The sequence below is a fragment of the Delphinapterus leucas genome, chromosome 20 (assembly GCF_059928025.1).
Source record: "Delphinapterus leucas isolate spDelLeu-1000000601 "Yukka" chromosome 20, BTC_Dleu_Yukka2, whole genome shotgun sequence".
Taxonomy (NCBI): domain Eukaryota; kingdom Metazoa; phylum Chordata; class Mammalia; order Artiodactyla; family Monodontidae; genus Delphinapterus; species Delphinapterus leucas.
The window spans coordinates 54298401-54320532 of record NC_143148.1 but is presented as its reverse complement, the minus strand read 5'-3'; the positions used below and the strand labels follow the sequence as shown (position 1 = coordinate 54320532).

General features: G+C 50.6%; 1 protein-coding gene across 4 annotated transcripts in view; it reads right to left on the bottom strand.

Annotated features, from left to right (window-relative positions):
* PLCG2 (phospholipase C gamma 2) overlaps window positions 1-20212 on the bottom strand; it is a 148433-nt gene extending 128221 nt beyond the window's left edge. For 2 of the 4 annotated variants that reach the window (XM_022583086.3, XM_089903343.1), the window contains exons 1-2: window positions 20093-20211; window positions 14104-14342 (exon numbers count right to left, since the gene is read on the bottom strand). In XM_022583086.3, coding sequence (XP_022438794.1) covers window positions 14104-14296 — 193 coding nt within the window. In that variant the 5' untranslated portion in view covers window positions 14297-14342; window positions 20093-20211. Of the gene's footprint in view, window positions 1-14103; window positions 14343-16965; window positions 17177-20092 lie in introns of those variants that run through there. The other 2 variants (XM_089903344.1, XM_022583087.3) reach the window with 2 other exon arrangements.
* Window positions 20213-22132: the final 1920 nt, after the last annotated feature.

The window sequence follows — 22132 nt, the reverse complement described above, 5'->3', positions numbered from 1 at the left end:
CCGAGCAGACCACGCACCGTAACGAAAAGATCCTGCCCGCCTCAACAAAGATCCTGTGTGCTGCGACTAAGACCCGACGCGGCCAAAAAAAAATTAAGGAAAATAAATAAATTAAATAACAGCTATTAAAAAATAAGTAAGGTAGAAAAATATAGCCATTTAAAACAAAATGGAAGGCATATACTTGGGCTGGAAAGATGTTCACAACTGGAAACCACCTAAGTCTCCATAAGCTAAAGGACAGGTGCATCTATCAAGGTGAACTAATGTAGTAAAAGAGCTATGGGCGGTTCAGATAAAGCTACTGATGCTGTGTGGATACCTCACAAATAATATAAACTGCAGACTAAAATGTTTGAAATAAATGTAAAAAGTATGCATGGGAATGACACTTATCAAAGCATGATACTGGTTTCTCCAGGGAAGGAGGGGTATACGTGAGGACTTAACTGTAATATTTAATTTCTTAAAAACAGACAAAAAAGATCCAAAGCAAATACTACGATGTGTCTATGTTGATTAGGAGGGTGTATTCATTTCCTATTGCTGCTGTGTAACAAATTACCACCAACGCAGGGCCACCATTTATTATCTTTTTATTATCTTACGGTTCTGGAGGTCAGAAGTCAAATATGGGTCTCACTGGGCTACAATCAAGGTGTCAGCAGGACTCTCTTCCTTCTGGGGGTGCCGGCGAGAGTCCATTCCCTTGCCTTTTCCAGCTTCTAGAGGCTGCCGGCATCCCTGGGCTCATGGACCCCTTCCACCTTCAAAGCACTGACTTTATCACTCTAACCTCTGCTTCTGACATCACGTCTCCTCCTCTGACTCTGACCCTCCTCCCTCCCTCTCTTTTTTTTTCTTTTTTAAAAATTTTATTATTATTTGTTTTTGGCTGCGTTGGGTCTCCGTGACTGAGCACAGGCTTTCTCCAGTTGCGGCGGGCGGGGTCTGCTCTTCATCCCGGTGCGCGGGTTTCTCACTGCGGTGGCTTCTCATGTTGCGGAGCACGGGCTCTAGGCGCGCGGGCTTCAGTAGTTGTGGCTCGTAGGCTCTAGAGCGCAGGCTCAGTAGTTGTGGCCCACGGGCTTACTTGCTCTGCAGCATGTGGGATCTTCCCGGATCAGGGACTGAACCCGTGTCCCCTGCATCGGCAGGTGGATTCTTAACCACTGGGCCACCAGGGAAGTCCCTCCCTTTCACTCATAAGGACCCTTGTGATGACACTGGGCCCACGCAGATAATCCAGAATGATCTCCTCATCTCAGAATCCTTAACTTAATCACAGCTCCAAAGAGCCTTTTGCCACATTGGGCAGGAGTCACAGGTTCTGAGGACGAGGATGTGAATACCGGGCTGGGGGGCAGGGTGGTTTATCCCCAGAATACATAGAAATAATAATAATAACGATAGCAGTAGTCGCAGTAGTAGTGGTCGTAATAGCAGCAGCTAACTCTTACTGAGTGCTCTGAGCCGTCCGTGAGGCCCAAAGTGGGCTAGCTAGCTCTCCTAATCCTCCTGAGAATGCGGTGAGGAAGGCGTTACTATTACCCCATTTTATACATGGGAAAATGAGAAGCTAAAAAACTTGTCCATGGTCACAAACGTTGTAAGTGACAGAGCCAAGATCTGAACCCAGGCAGTCAGACCCTAGAGGACATGCTCTTAAGTACACAGGCGTTTGTCACCTTTGTCTCTACACCAATCTCAACATTTTAAATAACTCCTAAAGAGAAGAAGGTGGTCACGATATAGCACAAAATGAAAAATGCATATTACTAAAGAGTATTATGAAAGGATTATGTTTTGTAAAAATGTAACTGTGTCTTGCAAAAAAAAAAAAAATCTGGAAGGGTTACACCAAGTGTGAACACGCATCCCTCTGGGTCGGGGGTGGCGAAGAGTTCGTAATCCTCACCAAAGTTAAAAATCTTTCTACTAGGGGCTTCCCTGGTGGCGCAGTGGTTCAGAGTCAGCCTGCTAATGCAGGGGACACGGGTTCATGCCCTGGTCCGGGAAGATCCCACATGCCGCGGAGCGGCTGGGCCCGTGAGCCATGGCCGCTGAGCCTGCGCGTCTGGAGCCTGTGCTCCGCAATGGGAGAGGCCACAACAGTAAGAGGCCCGCGTACTGCAAAAAAAAAAAAAAAAAAAATCTTTCTACTAATGGACACATGTGGCTTCTTCAAGAAAAACAAAGTAAGAGCCGTTTAATTAGGGGGAAATAAAACCACGTCAGAGGGGCCTTGCTGGGAGCTGTCTTCAACAGGAGATGGGTGTAACTTTCACCATCGGCCACCCCAGCTCAGGCCCTTCTTGCCTCCCCAGGGACATCGGTCCTCCCCCCGGCCAGGTCCCTGCTCCCACCAGCAGAGGCTGGCAGCAGGCCAGGAGTGGCCTGGAGTGGCCAGGCATGGCAGGCAGGTGACACCTGGCCGGTGAGATCCAATCGGACTGAGAAGCTGAGGCAGGGAGCCCCCAGCGGGCCCCCAGTCCTGAGGTGTGTCCGCCCCTGTGAGTCCTGGAGGCCTCCTCCTGCCATATCGCTCTCGACTGTGCGGTGCTGACTCTAACTCTGCTAGTTTCCATTCTACTGATCAGCAAGTTCCAGGCTTTTCCTTCTCAGAACAGAATCCTTCACACACAGACACTTCACCCCTCAGAACTCACTCCCAACCATGGCCACCGGCACACCTCGTGTGAGACGAAAGCATCTTACAGCTTCTCCCTGCTGTGCCAGGAGTGTGGAAGAGGCCCTCCTGCTCTAAAGTGGCATCAGCACCGGCCCTGTTTACGAAACTTCACCGCTGCCCTGTGGACGCTCCTCCTCCAACTCCAGGCCTCGCTGGACCTGCGGAGGGAGAAAGGCAGGGAGCTGGGCTGCCCGCCGACGGCCAGGCTCAAACCCAAGGGACCTTAAGCCTGTAGGACCCCTACCCACACGGGTCAGGAGGGGCCAGCCTCTACATGGGTGGGCTACACGACGGCCACCCCCAGCGCCCCCAGGCACACACAGATGCGGCACACACAAGCTCTGTCAGGCACATACCATGCGCGTCAGACGCACTTACAAATGTAATCCTCACTACCATCCTACAGGGTAGCCCGGCCATTCATTACCCATCTCACGCATGAGAAAACTGAGGCAAGCACAGGCCCAGGCCAGAAGCATCAAGTGTGGTTAAAGAAGTTGTCACAGAGCTGTCCTATCTTAACCCCAGACACTGCCACCTCTGGGGAGAGAGAAGGGGACAGAGGCTGAGAGGGCAGCCAGGTGTGGTTTCCCGGATCTATCTGCTGACCACGTCTCTGAGAAGCACCCACTGCAGGTCAGGTGTGGGCCAGGTGCTGGGATGCCTCCCTGGTGATCAGAAGCCGTGGGCCCCAGCCTCCCGGAGCTCACAGTGTGTGGGGTGACAGGCACCGAGGGCCTGGCTCTGGGGTCAGGCATTGCCAGGGGGCAGGAAAAGTCAACACCAGGATTTCTGGCTTCAACCTCAAGGTGCACAGCACTCAGGTCTCTTCCAAGGCAAAACAAGACGTGTCACTTCGCCCGCCTGACATGGGAAAATGTTCGTTTACAGCGAAGACAGACGGGGGTAGGGGTGAGGGTGGGCTGGGGAGGGTGGAGGGGGAGGCAGATTATTTTCTTTCCTACAGGATTCACCAGGGGATGCCTTTTAATAGCTCCCTCCCCTAGTCAGACATGCGTAAGAGATCCAACCTGCCCCCACTGTTGGGGACCCTCTAATTGCGTGAAGCAGGAACACATGTGCCTCCCAGGGCTTGGCACTACAGCACAGATGCTCCCTGTGCCGTCCCTCTGGCTTCAGATGTGTCCACACTCCAGCTGCCCCTCTCTCCTGTCCTCTCCTCCCCAACGGCCAGATGGACTTCTGGGCTGGGACACTGAGATCCCCAAAAGCCAGACCAAAAGAGAGTCCTGTCCACACCTCCACAGACATTCGGAGCACAGGGAACTGGATGGACCACAACTAACCAGACACGCACAGCATCCTCCAAAGAGGAGGCTTGGTTACTAGGAGAGAATTCAAGGGATGTACTTCCAAGAGACGGGCAAGAAGCCTGAGCCATGGTAACGAGAGCCAACCTCACATAGCGCTTCCCCTACCTTTCTAAGTGATTTACCTTCAGGAGCTCATCTGATCCTCCTGAAGACCCTATAAGGTGGGTACTGTCATTCTTCCCATTTTACAGGTGAGGAAACAGAGGCACAGAGAGGGAAGTCTCTTGCCCAAGCCACAGACTTGGGACTCAAACCCAAGCAGGCTGGCTCCAGTCCCCACGTTTAACCAGCACACAACACTGCCTCTCACACCCTCACAGCCAAGACCAATGCAGCCAGGAACTGAGATGACACTTGGAGTAAAGCAAGGGCTCTTAAATTCCTTTACAACAAACTCCAGCTTGTCCATATTATCTGCGGCCACGTGGATACATCAACCGCTGGGTTCACCTCCCTGCCCCTCGGGCTCCTTTTAAAAGGGAGTGTGTTAGTCTGCTAGGGATGCTGTAGCGAAACACCCCCAACTGGGTGGCTTCAACAACAGAAATGTATTGTCTCCCGGTTCAGATCAAGGTGTTGGCAGGAGTGGCTCCTTCTGTGGCTGTGAGAGGGAATGGCTTCCCAGGATGTCGGCAACCCTCAGTGTTCCCGAGCTTACAGAGGCATCGTCGTGCGTGTGTGTGTGCACGCGCCCTCTTCTTATAAGGACACCAGTCATATGGGATTAGGGGGCCATTGTGTGCCAGCATGACCTCATCTTAACTAATTACATCTGCAAAGACCCTATTTCCAAATAAGGTCACCTTCTGAGGTCCTGGGGATTAGGGCTTCAACACATGAATTTGGAAGGGAGACACAATTCACCCGTAACAGGGACCCATCTCTGCCCAGAGTCCTGAAGAAGCCAGACCATGTTCTCTATCAGGAGACCCGTCTAACCCACCCTCCACACCAAAGCTGACCGGAGATGACACTGGTCTCAAAGGCAGCCAACCCCCGAGCACGGGCTCAGAAGACCCAGCCAATCAGAGGCATCCATCGTTGGGAGGCTGGGACCCAAAGCCTTCATTGATGGGGCGACACTGTCAAAGTGGAGAGCTTTGCTGGGGAGGGTCTAGCCATGACTATGAGGAAACCTAAGACGGCCGACAAAGCCCATCTATGGAGAGACGTCACCACCGGCAGCTCTTGTCACATATGGGATGGGCGAGTCCTCAGTGCCATCACCTCCCCTTCCCAGGAGGCCCAGTGCAAAGGCTTTTCATTTCCCTGAATTCCTGCAAGAATCCCTAAATCCCTGCAATCATTCTATCCTCTAGCCATCAGTGGGGCTCCTACAGCCACCTCTGCATCTTCCAAAATTAGGGGCTGTGGAAGAGCCTGGGGGACGCCTGACAAGCCCCTTTCCCATTCTTCCTGGCACACAACTGGGCCACGTTTCCCAGCATCCTTTGTAGCCAGTCACATGCCAAGTTCTGGTCAGTGGAAGATGGGAGGGAAGAGGCACATCGGTCCCAGAAATGACCCCTAAAACCTCCTAAGCCATCCCCCACTCTTCCTCTTCCACCACATGCTGGCCGAAGAGAAGACCCTGCAGTGGCCTCAGATGCCTGAGGGGACAGTGGTGTCACCAGACAGCAGAGCCCCACCCCCCAATCCCACTAGACCATGGCCTGAGTGAGAAACTTGCATGAGATCAAGAAATCATTTGTCACGGCTGTTAGGCTAACCTGACTAATACAGAAGCTTTATTGCTGTGCCCTCTGCCCAGAATGCTCTCCCCTTAGAGCTTCTCATGGCTCCCTTATCACCTTTCAAGTCTCAGCTCAAATGTCACCTCCATGGAAATGCTCCCCTGAGGCGTGGCCTCCTAAAACAGCGCTCTTCACCGGTGACTCTTTGCCAAGGTGCCCTGCTTCTTCCTTTCCTAGCACCCAACACGATCCAGAATGACTGGATGATTAGCCTGGCTTTTTCTGCCTTTCCCGTGGCACCGTAGGCTCCTCTGGGGGTCCACACTGTCCCGCTCACCACGCTGTCCCCAGGTTCGAGCACCACGCCCGACACACACCAAGCCCTCTGAGTGTTTGCTAAACCAACAGACGGCTGAATTCCAATCACACCAAGTGACGGTCATCCAGGGCAGAAGACAGCCCTTGAACAAACACAGAAACCGATTCCTCCACTGACCAGCGTACAGGCAGGTCTCCATCAACGTCAGGAACGAAAACAAGAGCTCTATTTCTCACACCAGCAGGCTCCGCCCTAGGGAATCCGCACCCCGGAAGAGGAGGAGGACAACCCATTCGGGGGCAGGAAAGAAACAAGGATCTCGTCACATCAATGCAAGTTCTCATATTCACGTCAGCCTTTCCACAATGCCACTTCCCTTCACGTCGGATGCGGACAAGAGCAGCAGATGCTTCAGCCCCCGCCTCCTCTGTGCCCAGCACTGCTGAAAGCAGGTTACATGTATTGCTTCATTTAATCCTCACAGGAGCCTTAGGAGACAGGCTCTTTTACTATTCTCATTCTACAGACGTGGAAAAGAGGCACAAAGAGGTGACATGAATGGTCCAAGGTCACCCTCCAGTGAAGAGGCAGGGCTGGGATCTGAAGCCAGGCACTCGGGCTCCAGAGCCTGTGCTGTTACCGTAACTGCACATCTATAATCAAAAATTGTATGTACTCACATACACACACACACACACACACACACAAAATGGAATATTACTCAGCCATAAGAATGAAATAATGCCATGTGTAACAAGACAGATAGACCTAGAGATTATCATACTAAGTAAGCCAAACAGAGAAACACAAATACCACAGGATATTACTTATATGTGGAATCTTAAAAAAAAAAAAAAGATACAAATGATCTTATATACAAAACAGAAACACACTCACAGACACAGAAAACAAACTTATGGTCACCAAAGGGAAAAAGGGGCAGGGGACAAATTAGAAGTTTGGGATTAACATATACACATTACTATATATAAAAGAGATAGGGCTTCCCTGGTGGCGCAGTGGTTGAGAGTCTGCCTGCTGATGCAGGGGACACCGGTTCGTGCCCCGGTCCGGGAAGATCCCACATGCCGCGGAGCGGCTGGGCCTGTGAGCCATGACCGCTGAGCCTGCGCGTCCGGAGCCTGTGCTCTGCAATGGGAGAGGCCACAACAGTGAGAGGCCCGCATACAGCAAAAAAAAAAAAAAGAGAGATAACCAACAAGGACCTACTCTATAGCACAGGGAACTATACTCAATACTTCGTAATAACCTATAAGGGAAAAGAATCTGAAAAAGAAGTGATATATGTATATGTATAACTGAGACACTTTGCCGTACACCTGAAACTAACACAACATTGTAAATCAACTATACTTCAATTAAAAAAGAAAAAATTTTCTTTAAAAAGAAAAATAAGTTTGTACACACTGGGGGCATTGGTGGAATCTTATTTCTGACGGGACACTTGACTGACAGAGCTTGGGAACCACTTTCAGACAATGGATTTCTTCTTAGACGGAAGATGCCAGTGGAAAAATAAAACATCTATTTCTCCATCGTTTGAAAAACACTTTGTTAAAATAAGAACTTGGAAAAATACTCTTTTTTTTTTTAAAGATGGGTAAGAAGCTCAAGGTTGGATTTCAGAAGAGGCCAGGATACAGGACGAGCCCATTTCAGCGCCCCTGGCTGTGTCCTCACTTGTCTCCACCGTGGGGTCTCCAGCAGGCATGTCTGGCTCCCTGCTAACCAGGCACCTCTCGAGTCTCCTTCCCCTGGCACCTCAGCACCAGGCAGAGCGTATCCTCTGCGCGAATAAGGAACCGGTGCCTTCCCTCCTGTCATAACGAAACCTGAACGAAGCTGTCATTCTTAGGTCCCCAGCAGGGTGCTTCTCTATCCCATACAGCACTCAGACATCTCTGATATCATGTAAGAGGAGACAGCAACACAGAGCAGAAGACTTGCGACTCTGAAGGCAGGTTGAACGAAGGCAAACTGTAGTTCTGCCCCTTCCTGACTGTGTAGCCTTGGGCATGTCACCTAGTCTCCCCAGGACTCGGTTTCCTCGTAATAAAGTGGAGATGATTCCTGCTTCCTGTTCACAGGGTCACAGGCAAGCCAAGAACCTCACACCAAGGAAACAGAACAGCTCCTATTTGCGAGAATCCCTCATTCACGGGCAGCCACCACTTGCCAAAAATAAGCAGACGGAGAAAACACGCGTAAGCAGAAGTGAAAACTTGAGGATAAAGGGCCCATTCAGTCGAAATGGACATGGTCCACGTCCTCAAAGGCGGCTCATTGCACAGCTGGCCCCATCCACACTCCACAAACAGCTGGCATCACACTGGCTCCTGAGACGCATTCCAGACCGCCCTCCCAAATGGACAAGATGCAAGAGGACCCCAAAGGTTCAACTCAGAAAGGTCCCCAAGCGGGCTCCTTTCCAGCTGGAGTCTGCGCAGCTGGTGCCCCTGGAAAAAAAGAAAAACCAGAGAGGCAGCACTTCCCGGCATGAGCTCCCTCCCGACATCCAGAGCCTCAGGAGCCAGTGCAGGAAGGAACCCAGGGCACCACCTTGCCCATCAGCCTTGGAAAGTAAACGGGAGAATGACAGCCAAGAGGTGAGTGTCTGGCTGGAGACCATCGTCTTTATTAGAAGCCAGGCCTTGGGACTCCCATCCATTAAAATATGTACCTTTTATATACAGATAAAACATGTACATATAAAAAAGTACATAAGGACTTCCCCTGGTGGCGCAGTGGTTAAGAATCCGCCTGCCAATGCAGAGGACATGGGTTTGAGCCCTGGCCCGGGAAGATCCCACATGCCGCGGAGCAACTAAGCCCGTGCCCCACAACTACTGAGCCCGCGCGCCACAACTCCTGAAGTTCGCACGCCTAGAGCCCGTGCTCCCCGACAAGAGAAGCCACCACAATGAGAAGCCCGCGCCCTGCAATGAAGAGGAGCCCCTGCTTGCCGCGACTAGAGAAAGCCTGCACGCAGCACTGAAGACCCAACGCAGCCAAAAATAAATAAATTTATTAAAAAATAATTTTAAAAATAAAAAAGTACATATAATAAAATCCATTTGATTCTCACCCTTATCTTATTGGTAGGGACTATTATCATTTCACTTGACCAACAGGGAAACAGGCACAGAGAGATCAAACAACCTGCCTTGGATCACGCAGCACCTAGTATTTGGTCAAGCAGGGAGTTGAGCTACAAGTCTGGATCCAGAGTGCAGCTGTTCTCATGGTCACTTGGCTCCAAGGTGGCTGCCGTCAACTTTTCCCCGCCCTGGACGTGCAAGCCTCGCCCTCCCCAAGTGGAGATTTCCCATGCTTTGAACCTGAGCTGGCCCTGGTGACCTGAGCACGTGACTTTCTGGGAGTTCTTGGGCTAAGTCATAAGAGGCCCAGCAGCTTTGGCCTGGGACTCTTGGAACACGCACCCAGGGGGGACACCAGGCACCATGTAAGAAGTCCAGCTACCCTGGGACTGCCACGCAGCAGGTGCTCAGCCAACATTTCCAGCTGAGCCCAGGCTTCCAGCCATCACCACCACAGCATCAGACATGGGAGTCAAGATTCTGGAACCTTTCAGACCAGGTGACATGCCAGTTGAGTGCCACCTCAGTCCAGGCCACAAAGAGTAGAAGAACCGTCCAGCTAAGCCCTGTCCAAATCACTGACCCACAAATCTATGCGCTTGCATCCAATGGCACCTACTGACCCCACTTCAGGGCAGGCGTCCTGCTGGCCACCTGACAAGCCCCTCCCTTAACTCTGCACATAAGCAGCTCCTCTGCTATGAGGCCTCCCCCCATTCCCGACCACCCCCCATCCCCACTGAGGGAGACAAGAGCCTTCCTTCCTCGCCAAGTACCCAGCGCAGACCTACACTGTGTACCGACCACACGATCCTGCAATGCCCAGATGCTGCATCTGTTCCCTCCAGGGCAGGGACTCCATCCTTCCTCCTCTCTCTTAGCAGAATCTAGCACCCAATATGACAGCAAATATGGGCTGAATACATGACACAGCTCCGTCATGACAAGGTCCAAAGAGAAACCCGAACATACCCAGTGCCATTTTACGGTTCTAAGCAAAGCAAACGCGTGACTTTAGACCAGGACTTCTTAACCTTGGCACCACCGACACTTTATATGGGATTATATGGGATAATTTTGTTTGGGCGGGGGCGGGGACTGTCCTGTGCATTGTAAGGTGTTTAGCAGCACCCCTGGCCCCAATCCACTAGATGCCAGAAGCTACCTCCCCAAATAATCACAACTAAAAGTACCTCCAGGCATTGCCAAATGCCCCTGAATGGGTGGGGATGGGATTGCCTCGGCTGAGAACCACTCCCTGCTTTGCACAGTGGGACCCCTGGGGGTCTACCTTCACCCAGGCCTGAAAGGGGTGTTGTGACAGCTGTCCAAAGGTCACAGGCTGCTTGCCAATTACCCCAGGACCACACGCTCGTGCTCCCTCCTGTTTGCCTCTCCCTTGCAGACGCCACAGTAACCTGGAGGATCCCGCTAACTAGGACCCCTGAAGCAACACTACAGCTGTGGGGGTCCCCCCAGGACACCCCTATGTCAGGAGGCTGAAAATGCGGTGCTGAGAGTCCCCATCTAGGGCCCAAAGGCCTATTCTTTCTAAGTGGTCAGGGGAGCACCTTTTCTAAGCTCTTTACTCCCAAATTGGGTTTTCTGTTGCTTTACAAACACTACTGACACAGCCATAGCACACAGGCTTGCCAGCGCACGTTCAAAAATGCAAACGTGTTCACACCATCCCTCTTCTGAAAACACTTCGGTGGATCCCTCCTGCTCTCCAGAAAAGGTCCAAACACCTAAGCAAGACTCTGCTGCCCCGGACAAGCTGGATGCCACTTGTCATCACAGCCAATGGCAAAGAAAAGAGCAGCAGTTGCCACCGGTCCAGGGCTTACCCCGTGCCGTTCATCATGTCCGACCCTCTGATGTATCGACGCATTTACTCATTCCCAACTGCAACCATGTGCACGGATACCAATATTACTCCCATTCTGCAGATAAGAGAATTAGATCTCAGAAAGTGCATGTAACTTGCCCTGCAGTCACATGGCAAAGCTCATCAAATGTGCTGGAAGCCAAGCTCCACACTGCTTGTACCTAATCCAACAATGTAGGCTCTGCGAGGACTGGAGTCTAATGTAATTCCTGCTGTATCTCCAGGACCTAGAATAGTGCCTGGGAGAGCAGGCATTCAAATACAGATGGATGGAGGTAAGGAAGGATGGGTGGAAGGAAGGATGGGTGGAAGAAAGGAAGGAGGGAAGGAAGGAAGGATGGAGGGAGGGAGGGAAGGAAGGGTGGATGGACTGATGCAAGGATGGAGCGAGGGAGGGAGTCTCTAGAGCAGTACCTACCAAACCTGGCTAGCTACCAGGATCACCTGGGGAGCCTATTAAAATACTGAATCCCAACCAACCTGGTGAATGACACACATCCTCAGCCACTCCAAGGAGGAGGAGGAACTGCTTTTGGTTAATGAGTGGGGAGAACTATAGTGTGTGGATTTCAAGAGGCAAAATCCTGTCTCACACCCATCAGAACTTTCGGGAGAAAGTTCCAGTAGGCTGTATCTTTAAATGCTCCCCCCAGGTGTTTCCGATGTTCAGCCCCCAGAAGAGAAGGGACCAGCCATCCACTCTCAGTGCAGGACACCTGTACTTACCATCCATGCCCTTTCATCCCCAGGCAGGCCCCCACCCCCGCCCCAGCTGCGACAGGTCTCTGGGCCACCTGGGAGGTGGAGTGTGGCCAATGCAAACCAAACTGGGAGGAGAGTTTGCTGCCTCCAGACACGGGCACTTTCAAAGCCGGGCTTCTGGCTCTGTGCCACCGGAGGCCTGCTCGGCTCCAAAGCTAGGAGAAACCTTTTGGAAAGCTACTTAATCTCACTCATGTTAAAAGAAATCACACGAAGAACTACACCGAGCTATCAGAGACCACCTGTGAGCGGCCAAGTTCAGAACCCCATGGCAGAGTGGATGAGGGTGTGGGGAACAGGAGGTACCCTCAACACCACGTGGGCCTCTGTGGGATGTTCTCCAACTGTCCTTTCAAAGTTAAAACAGCCTGTACCCTTTAACTCAGAAATAACACATACAGGAAGCTGTCCTTCAGGTAAACACAAAATATGTGTGCATGAAAGCATAACACAAGGATAACCCTCACACACAGTTGGTGGGAATGTAAAATGGTGCAACAACTTGGAAAATAGTCTGGCAGTTCCTAAAATGATTAACAAAGTTACCATACTGACCTAGGAGCAATGCTACTCCTAGACAGATACCCGAGAGAAATGAAAACACACAGCCATACAAAAAATCACTCATGAATGCTCACAGCAGCAGGATTCATAGTAGCCAGAAAGTGTAAACAACCCAAATGTCCACCAACAAATGAATGGATCAACAAACTGTGGAATATCTATGCAATGGAATATTACTCAGCCACATAAAGGAGTGAAGTATTGAGACACACCACAACGTGGATGAACCTTGAAAACACTGGGAAACACTGTGTTAAGCAAAAGCAGCCAGTCACAAAAGGCCAGATACTATATGGTTCCTTTTAGAGGAAATGTCCAGAACAGGGACATCTATAGAGATAGAAAGGAGATTAACGATTGCTTAGGGCAGGAGAGGTGGATGAGGAACAGAGGGATGGCTAAAAGGTAGAGGGTTTCTTTTTGGCGTGATGAAAATTGTGGTAGTGGTTGCACATATCAGAATATACTGTTCATTTTAAATGGATCAATTATATGGTATGTGAATTGTATCTCCATAAATCTGTTACCAAAAAATTTTTTTTAAAAACTAGAATCCGGGCTTCCCTGGTGGCGCAGTGGTTGAGAGTCCACCTTCCAATGCAGGGGACACGGGTTCGTGCCCCGGTCCGGGAAGATCCCACATGCCGCGGATCGGCTGGGCCCGTGAGCCGTGGCCACTGAGCCTGCGCGTCCGGAGCCTGTGCTCCGCGGCGGGAGAGGCCACAGCAGTGAGAGGCCCGCGAACCGCAAAAAAAAACCAAAAAAAACTAGAATCCAAGTATAGTCACTGCAGCTAATGACAAAAGACTGGAAAGACCCAAAGTGTCCGTCTCTAGGGGTTAAACTGTTACACTGTAGCCAGAATGCTATGTGGCCATGAAAGAAAAAGGCAGCTCAACAGGCCGATAATAAACCACCTCCCGGATAATTGTTAAATTAAAAAAAGAAATCAAAGTGCAGAGGTGTATGTAGTAGGTACCCATTCATGTAGGAAACACAATGCACACATCACACGAGCACAGAATACTTCTGGAAGACCAAAGAACTTGGTAATGAGCTTGCCCCTGGAGCAAGATGTGGGCTGGGGAAGAGACACTTATTTAGAATCGTCTCATTCTCCCCCAAGTGTACGTTTTAATTCCTGAATTAAAAAGTAGCCAATAAAAAAGTCAAATTAAACAAGTCTCTGCAACTGAAAATTGCTTAAGTCTCCTAACTCTGTTTGTTAAAAACAGTCTTAGAAACTTTAGGAACTGAGCCAATTGCCGAATGTAAAGAGGATGGGGAGAAGAAGATGCCTCCACCTGGACCAGAACTTCACTTGAGAGCTACAGAACATTCAGCAATGCGCTCTGTCCACCTGGAGCTAAAGCACAGGCTTCTCACTCTGCTCGTCTGGCTACCAAGCTATGAGTTTCCACAAGCTCTGGCCAGTTAAGCCCTCAAAGGGCAGACGGCTTGACCATCAGCTCGAACCAAATGGTCCCCGATGCTGTGAGACAGGGAGCCCAGCCCCTGCCATCCCGGGTGAGCTGTCTGGATGTCATTTCCAAGTTGGCCCACGCGGGCTCCTGTTCCTTCACCTGCTGTTTCCTGGCTAACTTCCCCCACCTGCTCTGAACCCATTCAGAGACCCAGACAGAGCGGCCCCGCTTTCACTTTCAGAAGGTATCAAACCGACAACAACTGCCGTGACCACTGGTCTGGGCAGGAAGGGGAGGAGGTACTCACGGAAGCCCTCGATCTTATCGGCCGTCTTGCTCCAGGCCACCTGCTGGGTCTCCATGATCACCTGGACAGTCCTCCGCTCCGGGGTGGACTTGCGGAAGCTGAACACCGTCATCACCGTGCCCAGCTCCAGGGCCCTCTTGATCTGACTCTTCTCGTACTCCGGAAGGGCGTCCACGTTGACCGTGGTGCTCATGGTTGCCGGCTCCAGGGGGAGGCAAGGAGTGAGAGAACGAGGGAGGCTGGAAGGGCGGAATAAAGGAGGGAACTGCTTTTAGTTAACTGAGCGGGATTTGGCTTCGACTTCAACAGTCAAAATCCTGTCTCATGCCCATCGGGATGAGTTTGGGGAGAAGGTTCTAGTGGCGGAGACTCGCTGGCCGCTCAGAGGGCCCAGGCAGGACATACAGAGGTTTAAATGGAAGTGAGGTGTGGGTGGAGCCCTCAACCTCAGTGACCCAACCACTATCCCGGCTTTAAATAACCAAATCACCCCAGCCTGGCTGTTACCACTCCTTCCCCACATACTCTGATGCTGTGGAACATTTGAATAGCCAAAGCAGCCCATACTGACTCCTGTCCCCACCCCTGACACCCTGCCAAGAGATTTCCAACCATCCCTTTACTTCCCGAGTGAAGCTGGGAACAGGAAAAAAAAAAAAAAAAAAAAACCCTTCCGAATGTGTCCATGGAACTGGGGCAAAAAGGGCAGAAGACAGCAGGACCCAGCAGCCTCACGTTCAAATCATGGTGTAGGTTCCCACTGACCGTGTGGACCTGGGCAGACTGCGTGACCTCCGTGAGCCCCAGTTTCATCGGAACAGTTAGGAAGCCACCTGTGAAGCACCTGGTGTGCCGCTCAGCATCCAAGGGGTGTCCTTGGCGATCCCTCATCCTCCTGCACAGTTGGCATTTCCCAGAGAGGTGTTTGCGCCCCAAATCTCAGAGCCTTCCTTGTCTGGTTTCTCTCACGCCCACATCCAATCCACAGGCAAACCCAGAATGCAATCAGTCTCACTGCTTCACTGGTCCCTCCAAGGATCTTATACTTGGGTCATTCTGATCGCCTGCTAACTGGTCTCCCTGCTTCTGCTCCAGCCCCTACAGTCCACTCTCAGACCAGGAACCAAAAGGATGCTTTAAGAACAAGAGTGAAATCATGTCGCTCCCTAAGCCCCTGCTCTGCAAAAACCCTCCCCCAGTCTGCCTCCCAAATGTCCAAAGACTCACTGCCCCTCACTCAGAAGGGACTTAACTTCAGGCTTGCAGACTGCAGCCCCTACCCCAAGTCACTTACACCCATAGGCTGAACTGCCACCCTTGTAAAGGGGAAGATGACAGATGAAAGAACCTCCAAAGGTTCTTGTAAGGATTGAACCAGATAATATATCTCAGCCCGTAAAACAAAGATGCAAAGTCAATGCTCCTCAGATTTAGCTCCTGCTACTGCCACTATCCACTGTTCCCTGTATCTTTCTTACCTCCTCCCCTCCTCCAAATCCCTTTAAGCTCCCACAGTTGCTACTCTGTAGAGAAACCGGTGTTCAGCCAGGGCTGTCTGGGCCTCCACACTGGCTCAGCCTCCCCACAGCCTCTTTGCCAAGTTGCTCAAAATCAGGGCCTCAGTTTCCCCAGCTGTATAATGGGGATAACAATACCACCCTCGAGGGGCTCCGGAAGGACTAGATGCTACAATGTATGTACAGCCCCCAGCATCTAGCAGGGCCTCTGATCATGTTAATCAGCCAGCTGGTCAAGACATTAATCAAGGGTCAACTCTATGACAGACATGGAGGGTGGACTTTTATGCAAATGAGGGGTGCAGGGAGCGGCCCAGGCCCTGTCCTTTGCTCCCTCATCCCTCTACCTCACACCCACAGCCAAAGGCACCTCCCAGGTATGCTGACAGACCAGCGATAAGGTCATGAATTACACCTGCTCTCCACCCATTTGGAAAGGGACCAGTCAGCTCAATGACTCTGCAGTAGCAGAGACATGGGGGTGGGGGTAATAAAGGGAGTAGCAAGAAGGGGTCCCCAACTTAGTCTGGGGTAAGGCTGGGAACTGCCAGTGCTCATAGGAAGCTTCTGGGGGAAGGCGGCATCTGAATCCAAGCTTTAAAAAAAGATGAAGCGGGAGGGAACACTGTTCTGGTCAGAGCAACAGGCTTAAGCAAAGGCCCGGCAGCCGGACTACACCGTATGCCAAGAACTCTGCCTGACCTGAGCCTCCTGCCTCACCGCCCTCGAATCCAGGTCAGGGGATGAACAAGGTGCCTGAGGCCAGTCTCATCCTGGTAAACTAGCTGCTTATCGGCCCTCCCCAGGTGCCTGCACCTGCCATATCTTGTTCATCTCATTTATCTCAATGAGAAATACCGGAGGTGAAAACTCAAGTCCTGGGAGGTGAAATCATGGGATCAAGGTCACAGAGACACATGGTGACACCAGGATCGGAACCCCGGTCTGAATCCCATGCCCCTGCTCCTTCAGCACCCGCCTTCTGGAATCCAGAATCTGGTGGCAGAATCTGGCCAGACAGTAACTAACTTGGCAGAGAGGTCAAAGGACTTGTCCAAGGTCACACAGCTGGAAAGTGTCAGAACCAGGATTTGGACCAGGTCCCAGCCATACACCTCCTGAGTTCCCCACTCCCAGGGCTCAAGGCCCACGTGTAGCAGGGCACAAATAGGAAACACACAACCCCTCACAACACTGCCATGTAAACCAGCCAACCGGGAAGCACCAGGGCCCTCAGTTCTTTCTGACTCTGGGAGGGCCTTGGTCTTAACCTTCCCAGGATTCTGGTTACTTCCCACTTAGAAGCCCAGGGGATTGGTTCAACCATAAACACCAAGTCTCTCACGTCCCTCCCCAAGAACTGGGAAGACATCCTCACAGCCACAAGATCCTTGGAGTCAACCACCAAAATCCACCGGCTCCCAACTCAGCCTTCCAGAGTTCAGTGCTCAGCAACTAAGGCAAGGAGGTCTCCGAGGCCTTCACCCCAGGGGAGGGCACTAGCCATCACAGGCAATTTCTATTCTCCTTCTGCTTTCAAAAAAAAGAAAAAGAAAGAAATAGCCTCGAAATCCCTTTTTTGTTCCTGTTTCTCATCCTCCCTGGGTAACTTTATAAAAGTGACTTATGGTGTAAATACAAATGTGGCTGAGATTTAACGAGATTCTACTTTTCATGTCCTTCTATTCGAAATAAGCTTCTGGGAAAGATAAATATCCTATGATACTGCTTATATGTGGAATCTAAAAAAATGGTACAAATTAATTTATTTACAAAACAGAAATAGAGTCACAGATGTAGAAAACAAACTTATGGTGACCGGGGTGGGGGGGAAGGGAGGGGGGATAAATTGGGGGACTGGGATTGACATATACACACTACACTATATATAAAATAAATAACTAATAAGGACTTACTGTATAGCACAGGGAACTCTTCTCATTACTCTGTAATGACCTATATGGGAAAAGAATCTAAAAGAGAGTGGATATATGTATATGTGTAACTGATTCACTTTGCCGTACAGCAGAAACACAACATTTTAAATCAACTATACTCCAATAAAAAATTAAAAATAAAATAAAAAATAAACTTCTGGGATACAAGGACCCAGAACGAGGAAGCGGGGGAGTTCTCTTCAGTGCTGTCTGCACATGTTAGAGAAGCACAGAATTTCATACAAAATCCCACGAAACAATTCTGTTAGACTTTGCTACAGTTGCATCCCTGAGAGGTAACAGCCCATCCTACAGCCCGAGGGACGTTACTGCTGCATCTCACACCCACCCTGCAGCAACAAAGCGATACATATTTTCTTTTTTTTATACTTAAAAAAATTTTTTTTATTGAAGTATAGTTGATTTACAGTGTTGTGTTAGTTGTAGGTGTACCACAAAGTGATTCAGTTATATATATATATATATGTATATATATATATATATGTATATACTTTCTGAGATTCTTTTCCATTATAGGTTATTACAAGATATTGAGTATAGCTCCTTGCACTATACAGTAAGTCCTTGTTGGTTGTCTTTTTTTTTTTTTAACATCTTTATTGGGGTATAATTGCTTTACAATGGTGTGTTAGTTTCTGCTTTATAACAAAGTGAATCAGTTATACATATACATATGTTCCCATATCTCTTCCCTCTTGCGTCTCCCTCCCTCCCACCCTCCCGATCCCACTCCTCTAGGTGGTCACAAAGCACCGGGCTGATATCCCTGTGCTATGCGGCTAAAGCGATACATATTTTCATTGGAGGAACAAAGCAGTGTCAGCTGGGGCAGGTAGGAATGTGCATTACTTCAACTTTTTTTTTTTTAGGGCAACCTGTGAGCACCTACTAAAATGTAAAACATGTATATGCTTTGATCCAGTGCTGTGCAGAAACACACACAAAAATATTCACAGAAGCATCATTTGTAATAGAAAGAGAAAAAAAAAACAAGAAACAATTCAACAGCTCACGAATGGGGGTGCTCCCTTAAATGATGGGACACACACATTAAAGAATGCTCAGTAGCTATGGGAAAGAATGAGGAAGATTTACACGCAATTTGATCTGGAAAGATTCGTGAGGTGGATGAAAGAAGAGTTGCAAACTAATAAGCATAAATATAATGACCTTTTTTAAAAGGCTGTCTGCTTATAAATCCAGGAGGAGTGGTTACTTTTGGAGAGCGGGAGAAGGTAAAGGGTCTGACCTGACTTTTTACTGATTTAAGTGCTAACATAATGGATGAGCTTTTCTGCTCTGTGTTTTTAAGTGTTTTCCAAATGAAGACGTGCTTTCAAAAATTTCCTCACCCGCAATTTTCCATCAACTCCACTCAGCCAAAGGGCTCTTTATGGGGGTCCTGGCTTGGCCTCTTCCAGAGGAGTTTCACAGGCTCCAGGTAGAGGGAGAGGGAGGGGGGAGGGCTGCAGCATGATTAGGCCATTTCAGCATCAAGGAAACCTGCAGTGAGTATCGTCCTGAGCTGGTACACACGGGGCATTCATATCTTTGTAATAGGGGTAACTGCCTGAGGCGGCCAGGGACCCCTAAATTAAGACACCCTGCAAGACTGTAGCTAAGGATGGCGGCCCGAGCCCCAACGCAGGGCCCTTAAGCATGGGGTGAAGAAGTGGCAGATAAGGCCCAATTCTCCACACAGCCCTGGAATGGAGGCCTGGGTGGCCCAAGTACCCAGGGGAAGAAACTGAGGCTCAGAGACTCTTCAACTTGCCCAAGGTTACACAGCTGGAACCGAAATTCGAATTACACTGACTGACAAGGCCACCTGTTTCCCATGCGCGTGCCACCCCCCTCCATACTTTCTCACTCCAGTTCAAGATCAGGGTGCTACAAGAGCCCCTCCCGGGCCCCCTCTGGAATCCAGGCGCCAAGCGCCCCCCGCCCCCCGTCGAAACGGGACACATCTTTCCCGCGAATTCTTCCGCTATGGGGGTAACGACCTCTCTGGGATTCCACAACATAACCAGGAAAACTCAGAGACGCACATAATGATGCGTATAACTATTGCGCGGGGAGACGGCATCCTGAATCCCCCGAAAGCTCTGTTTCTCAGGGCGAAGGGCTGCGCCTGGAATCAACAAGCCCTGGGCACAGAGGTGGTCAGGAGACACGCCCGCCCCCCCGGCCACCGGAGCCTACACCACCAGCGCTCGCACGAACCCCAGACCGCAAGCCGCGCCGCTTCCTCCAGGCTCCCATTCAAAGCCGGACGGACCCAGGACACCAACCGACGAAGTGGCGCCGGCCCAGAGTGAGGAAGTGGCCGGCGACGGAGCCAGGACCCCCGCCGTCACCGCGCCGGCCCCGGGCACAGCGGGCGGGGGCCCCGACGGCGTGCCCCACCCCTGCCAGCGCCGGCAGCGACTGGGCGCAGGTCCCCCCTGGACGCCGCTCCCCGAGCGCGGGTTCCGCGGGCCCCCGCGTGCGCTCACACCCGGCCGGGCCACTCACCTGGCCGCGCCCCCGCTGCGGGTCCCGGCTCTGGGGTCCCGCGCGCAGCCGCCCGCCGTCCTGGCTGTGGGCACTCCCTGCCGCGCACGCCCTCCGACGCGGGCGCCGTTACTTCTGCTTCGGCCGCGGCCGCGCGCCACGTGACTCCTCCGGGGCCGCCCCCCGCGCCCCGGCCCGCCCCACCCCCGGCCCGCAGCTCAGGGCACCCCCGGCGCCGCGTCCTCCCTGGGGGCGGACCAGGCCTGGGACCCCGCCTCCGCCGGCCGAGAAAGAAACTGAGGCAGCGGGAGGGGATCGACCTGCCCCTCCTCACTTGCAAGGTGGAGAGAAAACTTCCAGATAGACTAGCTTCTATGGCGCTCCTACTGCACACACGTGTTTTACATGCATTTAATATACTCCCCGTAATCACCGGGAATTGGCAGGTCATGGCCCTAATTTGAAATCGTTACTGAGGCTGCGCTGGTGACCGCCTCTTACTACATGGGGCAAAAGCCACATAAATACCCTCAGCTCAGCGTTCTCATCTGTCAGACGTGATCAAAATAGTGCCGGCCCCAAAAGTCTGTTGTACGGAACTTAGAACACTAGGGGATTGATCTCCCATTTTCCCAGTGAGATTATTTTTTATGGCTCACTTTATAAACTTCTAAGCATATAGACGACATGGTCGAATGCCTAATGATGGTATTTAATTGATTCATTTAGCTACACCAAGCCTACCTCAAGTCACGTATTGTATGATGTAACATATTCTTTAAGAGAAATACTGCTTTTTTCCATTTTCCTGTTTCATGAAGCAATTTTATTCAAACCTTTCATATGCATTTTGCCTACAGTCCATTGTGACTGTAGCCAGCTTTCCAGTCACCTACAGAGCTGTCAGGACACGTCAGTTCTACTCGTAAGCCGCTTGAGTTACAGCATTTTTTAAATCTATGAATATCGTTCTGGCTGAAAATATAATACCTAAAGCCACAGGGCTCATTCACTGACTTTAGGCAATCTGGACTCATTTCTTTCACTGCTCCTAGCTCCGGGGTGTACTAGTTGCTATTCCCCACAGATCACTTACTGCACCATTTTTTAAAGAAATCTTTGAAACCACGTGTAATCATGGGGCCAACTCCCCAGGAATGATGGCTGAATCTGGGTTAAATTTCTTTGCCTTTTTCTTTTTTAACAACTTCAATTTATATTTATTTCCATCGATCCTTTTATCATTTCTATTTTGGTACATGTTATCTAATGTACATAATATATTGTTACAACGATATATGTGTAGAATTTCCTTTTTTTCTTTTTTCTTTATTTATTTTAGGCTGCATTGGGTCTTCGTTGCTGCGCGCGGGCTTCCTCTAGTCGCGGCGAGCGGGGACTACTCTTCACTGTGGCGCGCGGGCTTCTCATTGCAGTGCCTTCTCTTGTTGCGGAGCATGGGCTCTAGGCACATGGGCTTCAACAGTTGTGGCATGTGGGCTCACTAGTTGTGGCTCACGGGCTCTAGAGTGCAGGCTCAGTAGTTGTGGCACACGGGCTTAGTTGCTCCATGGCATTTGGGATCTTCCCGGACCAGGGCTCGAACTCGTGTCCCCTCCATTAGCAGGCGGATTCTTAACCACTGCGCCACCAGGGAAGCCCTAGAATTTATTATTACAAAATCCATGTGTGTAGGGAACCGTGTTAAATCTCTTGCTGATAAAATGAAACTAAGTGCAATCAGCTTTGGAAACCACGGTGGGAAGCCTTGGCTCCTAACCTCTGTCCAGACAGATACTAATTCTGGCTGGAGTTTTCCCTGGTCCCTGGGGATCAGGCAAGCAAAGAACATGTAGCACACGCTTCAGCTCAAAGAACTCTCATTTAATCTGTGACTGGGAGCCTACAGCATTTTGGGAGTTAAAATGTCTGCTGTGTTTGAGATGGTGGTCATAGGAGATGGCAGTGTGCTTTTTTCGTATCTCTAACTACTTTTCCTCTTTGCCTTGGTTTTCGCTCTCAGCTGAACAGCTAAAGGAATGCAGTGCCATGAATGGGAGT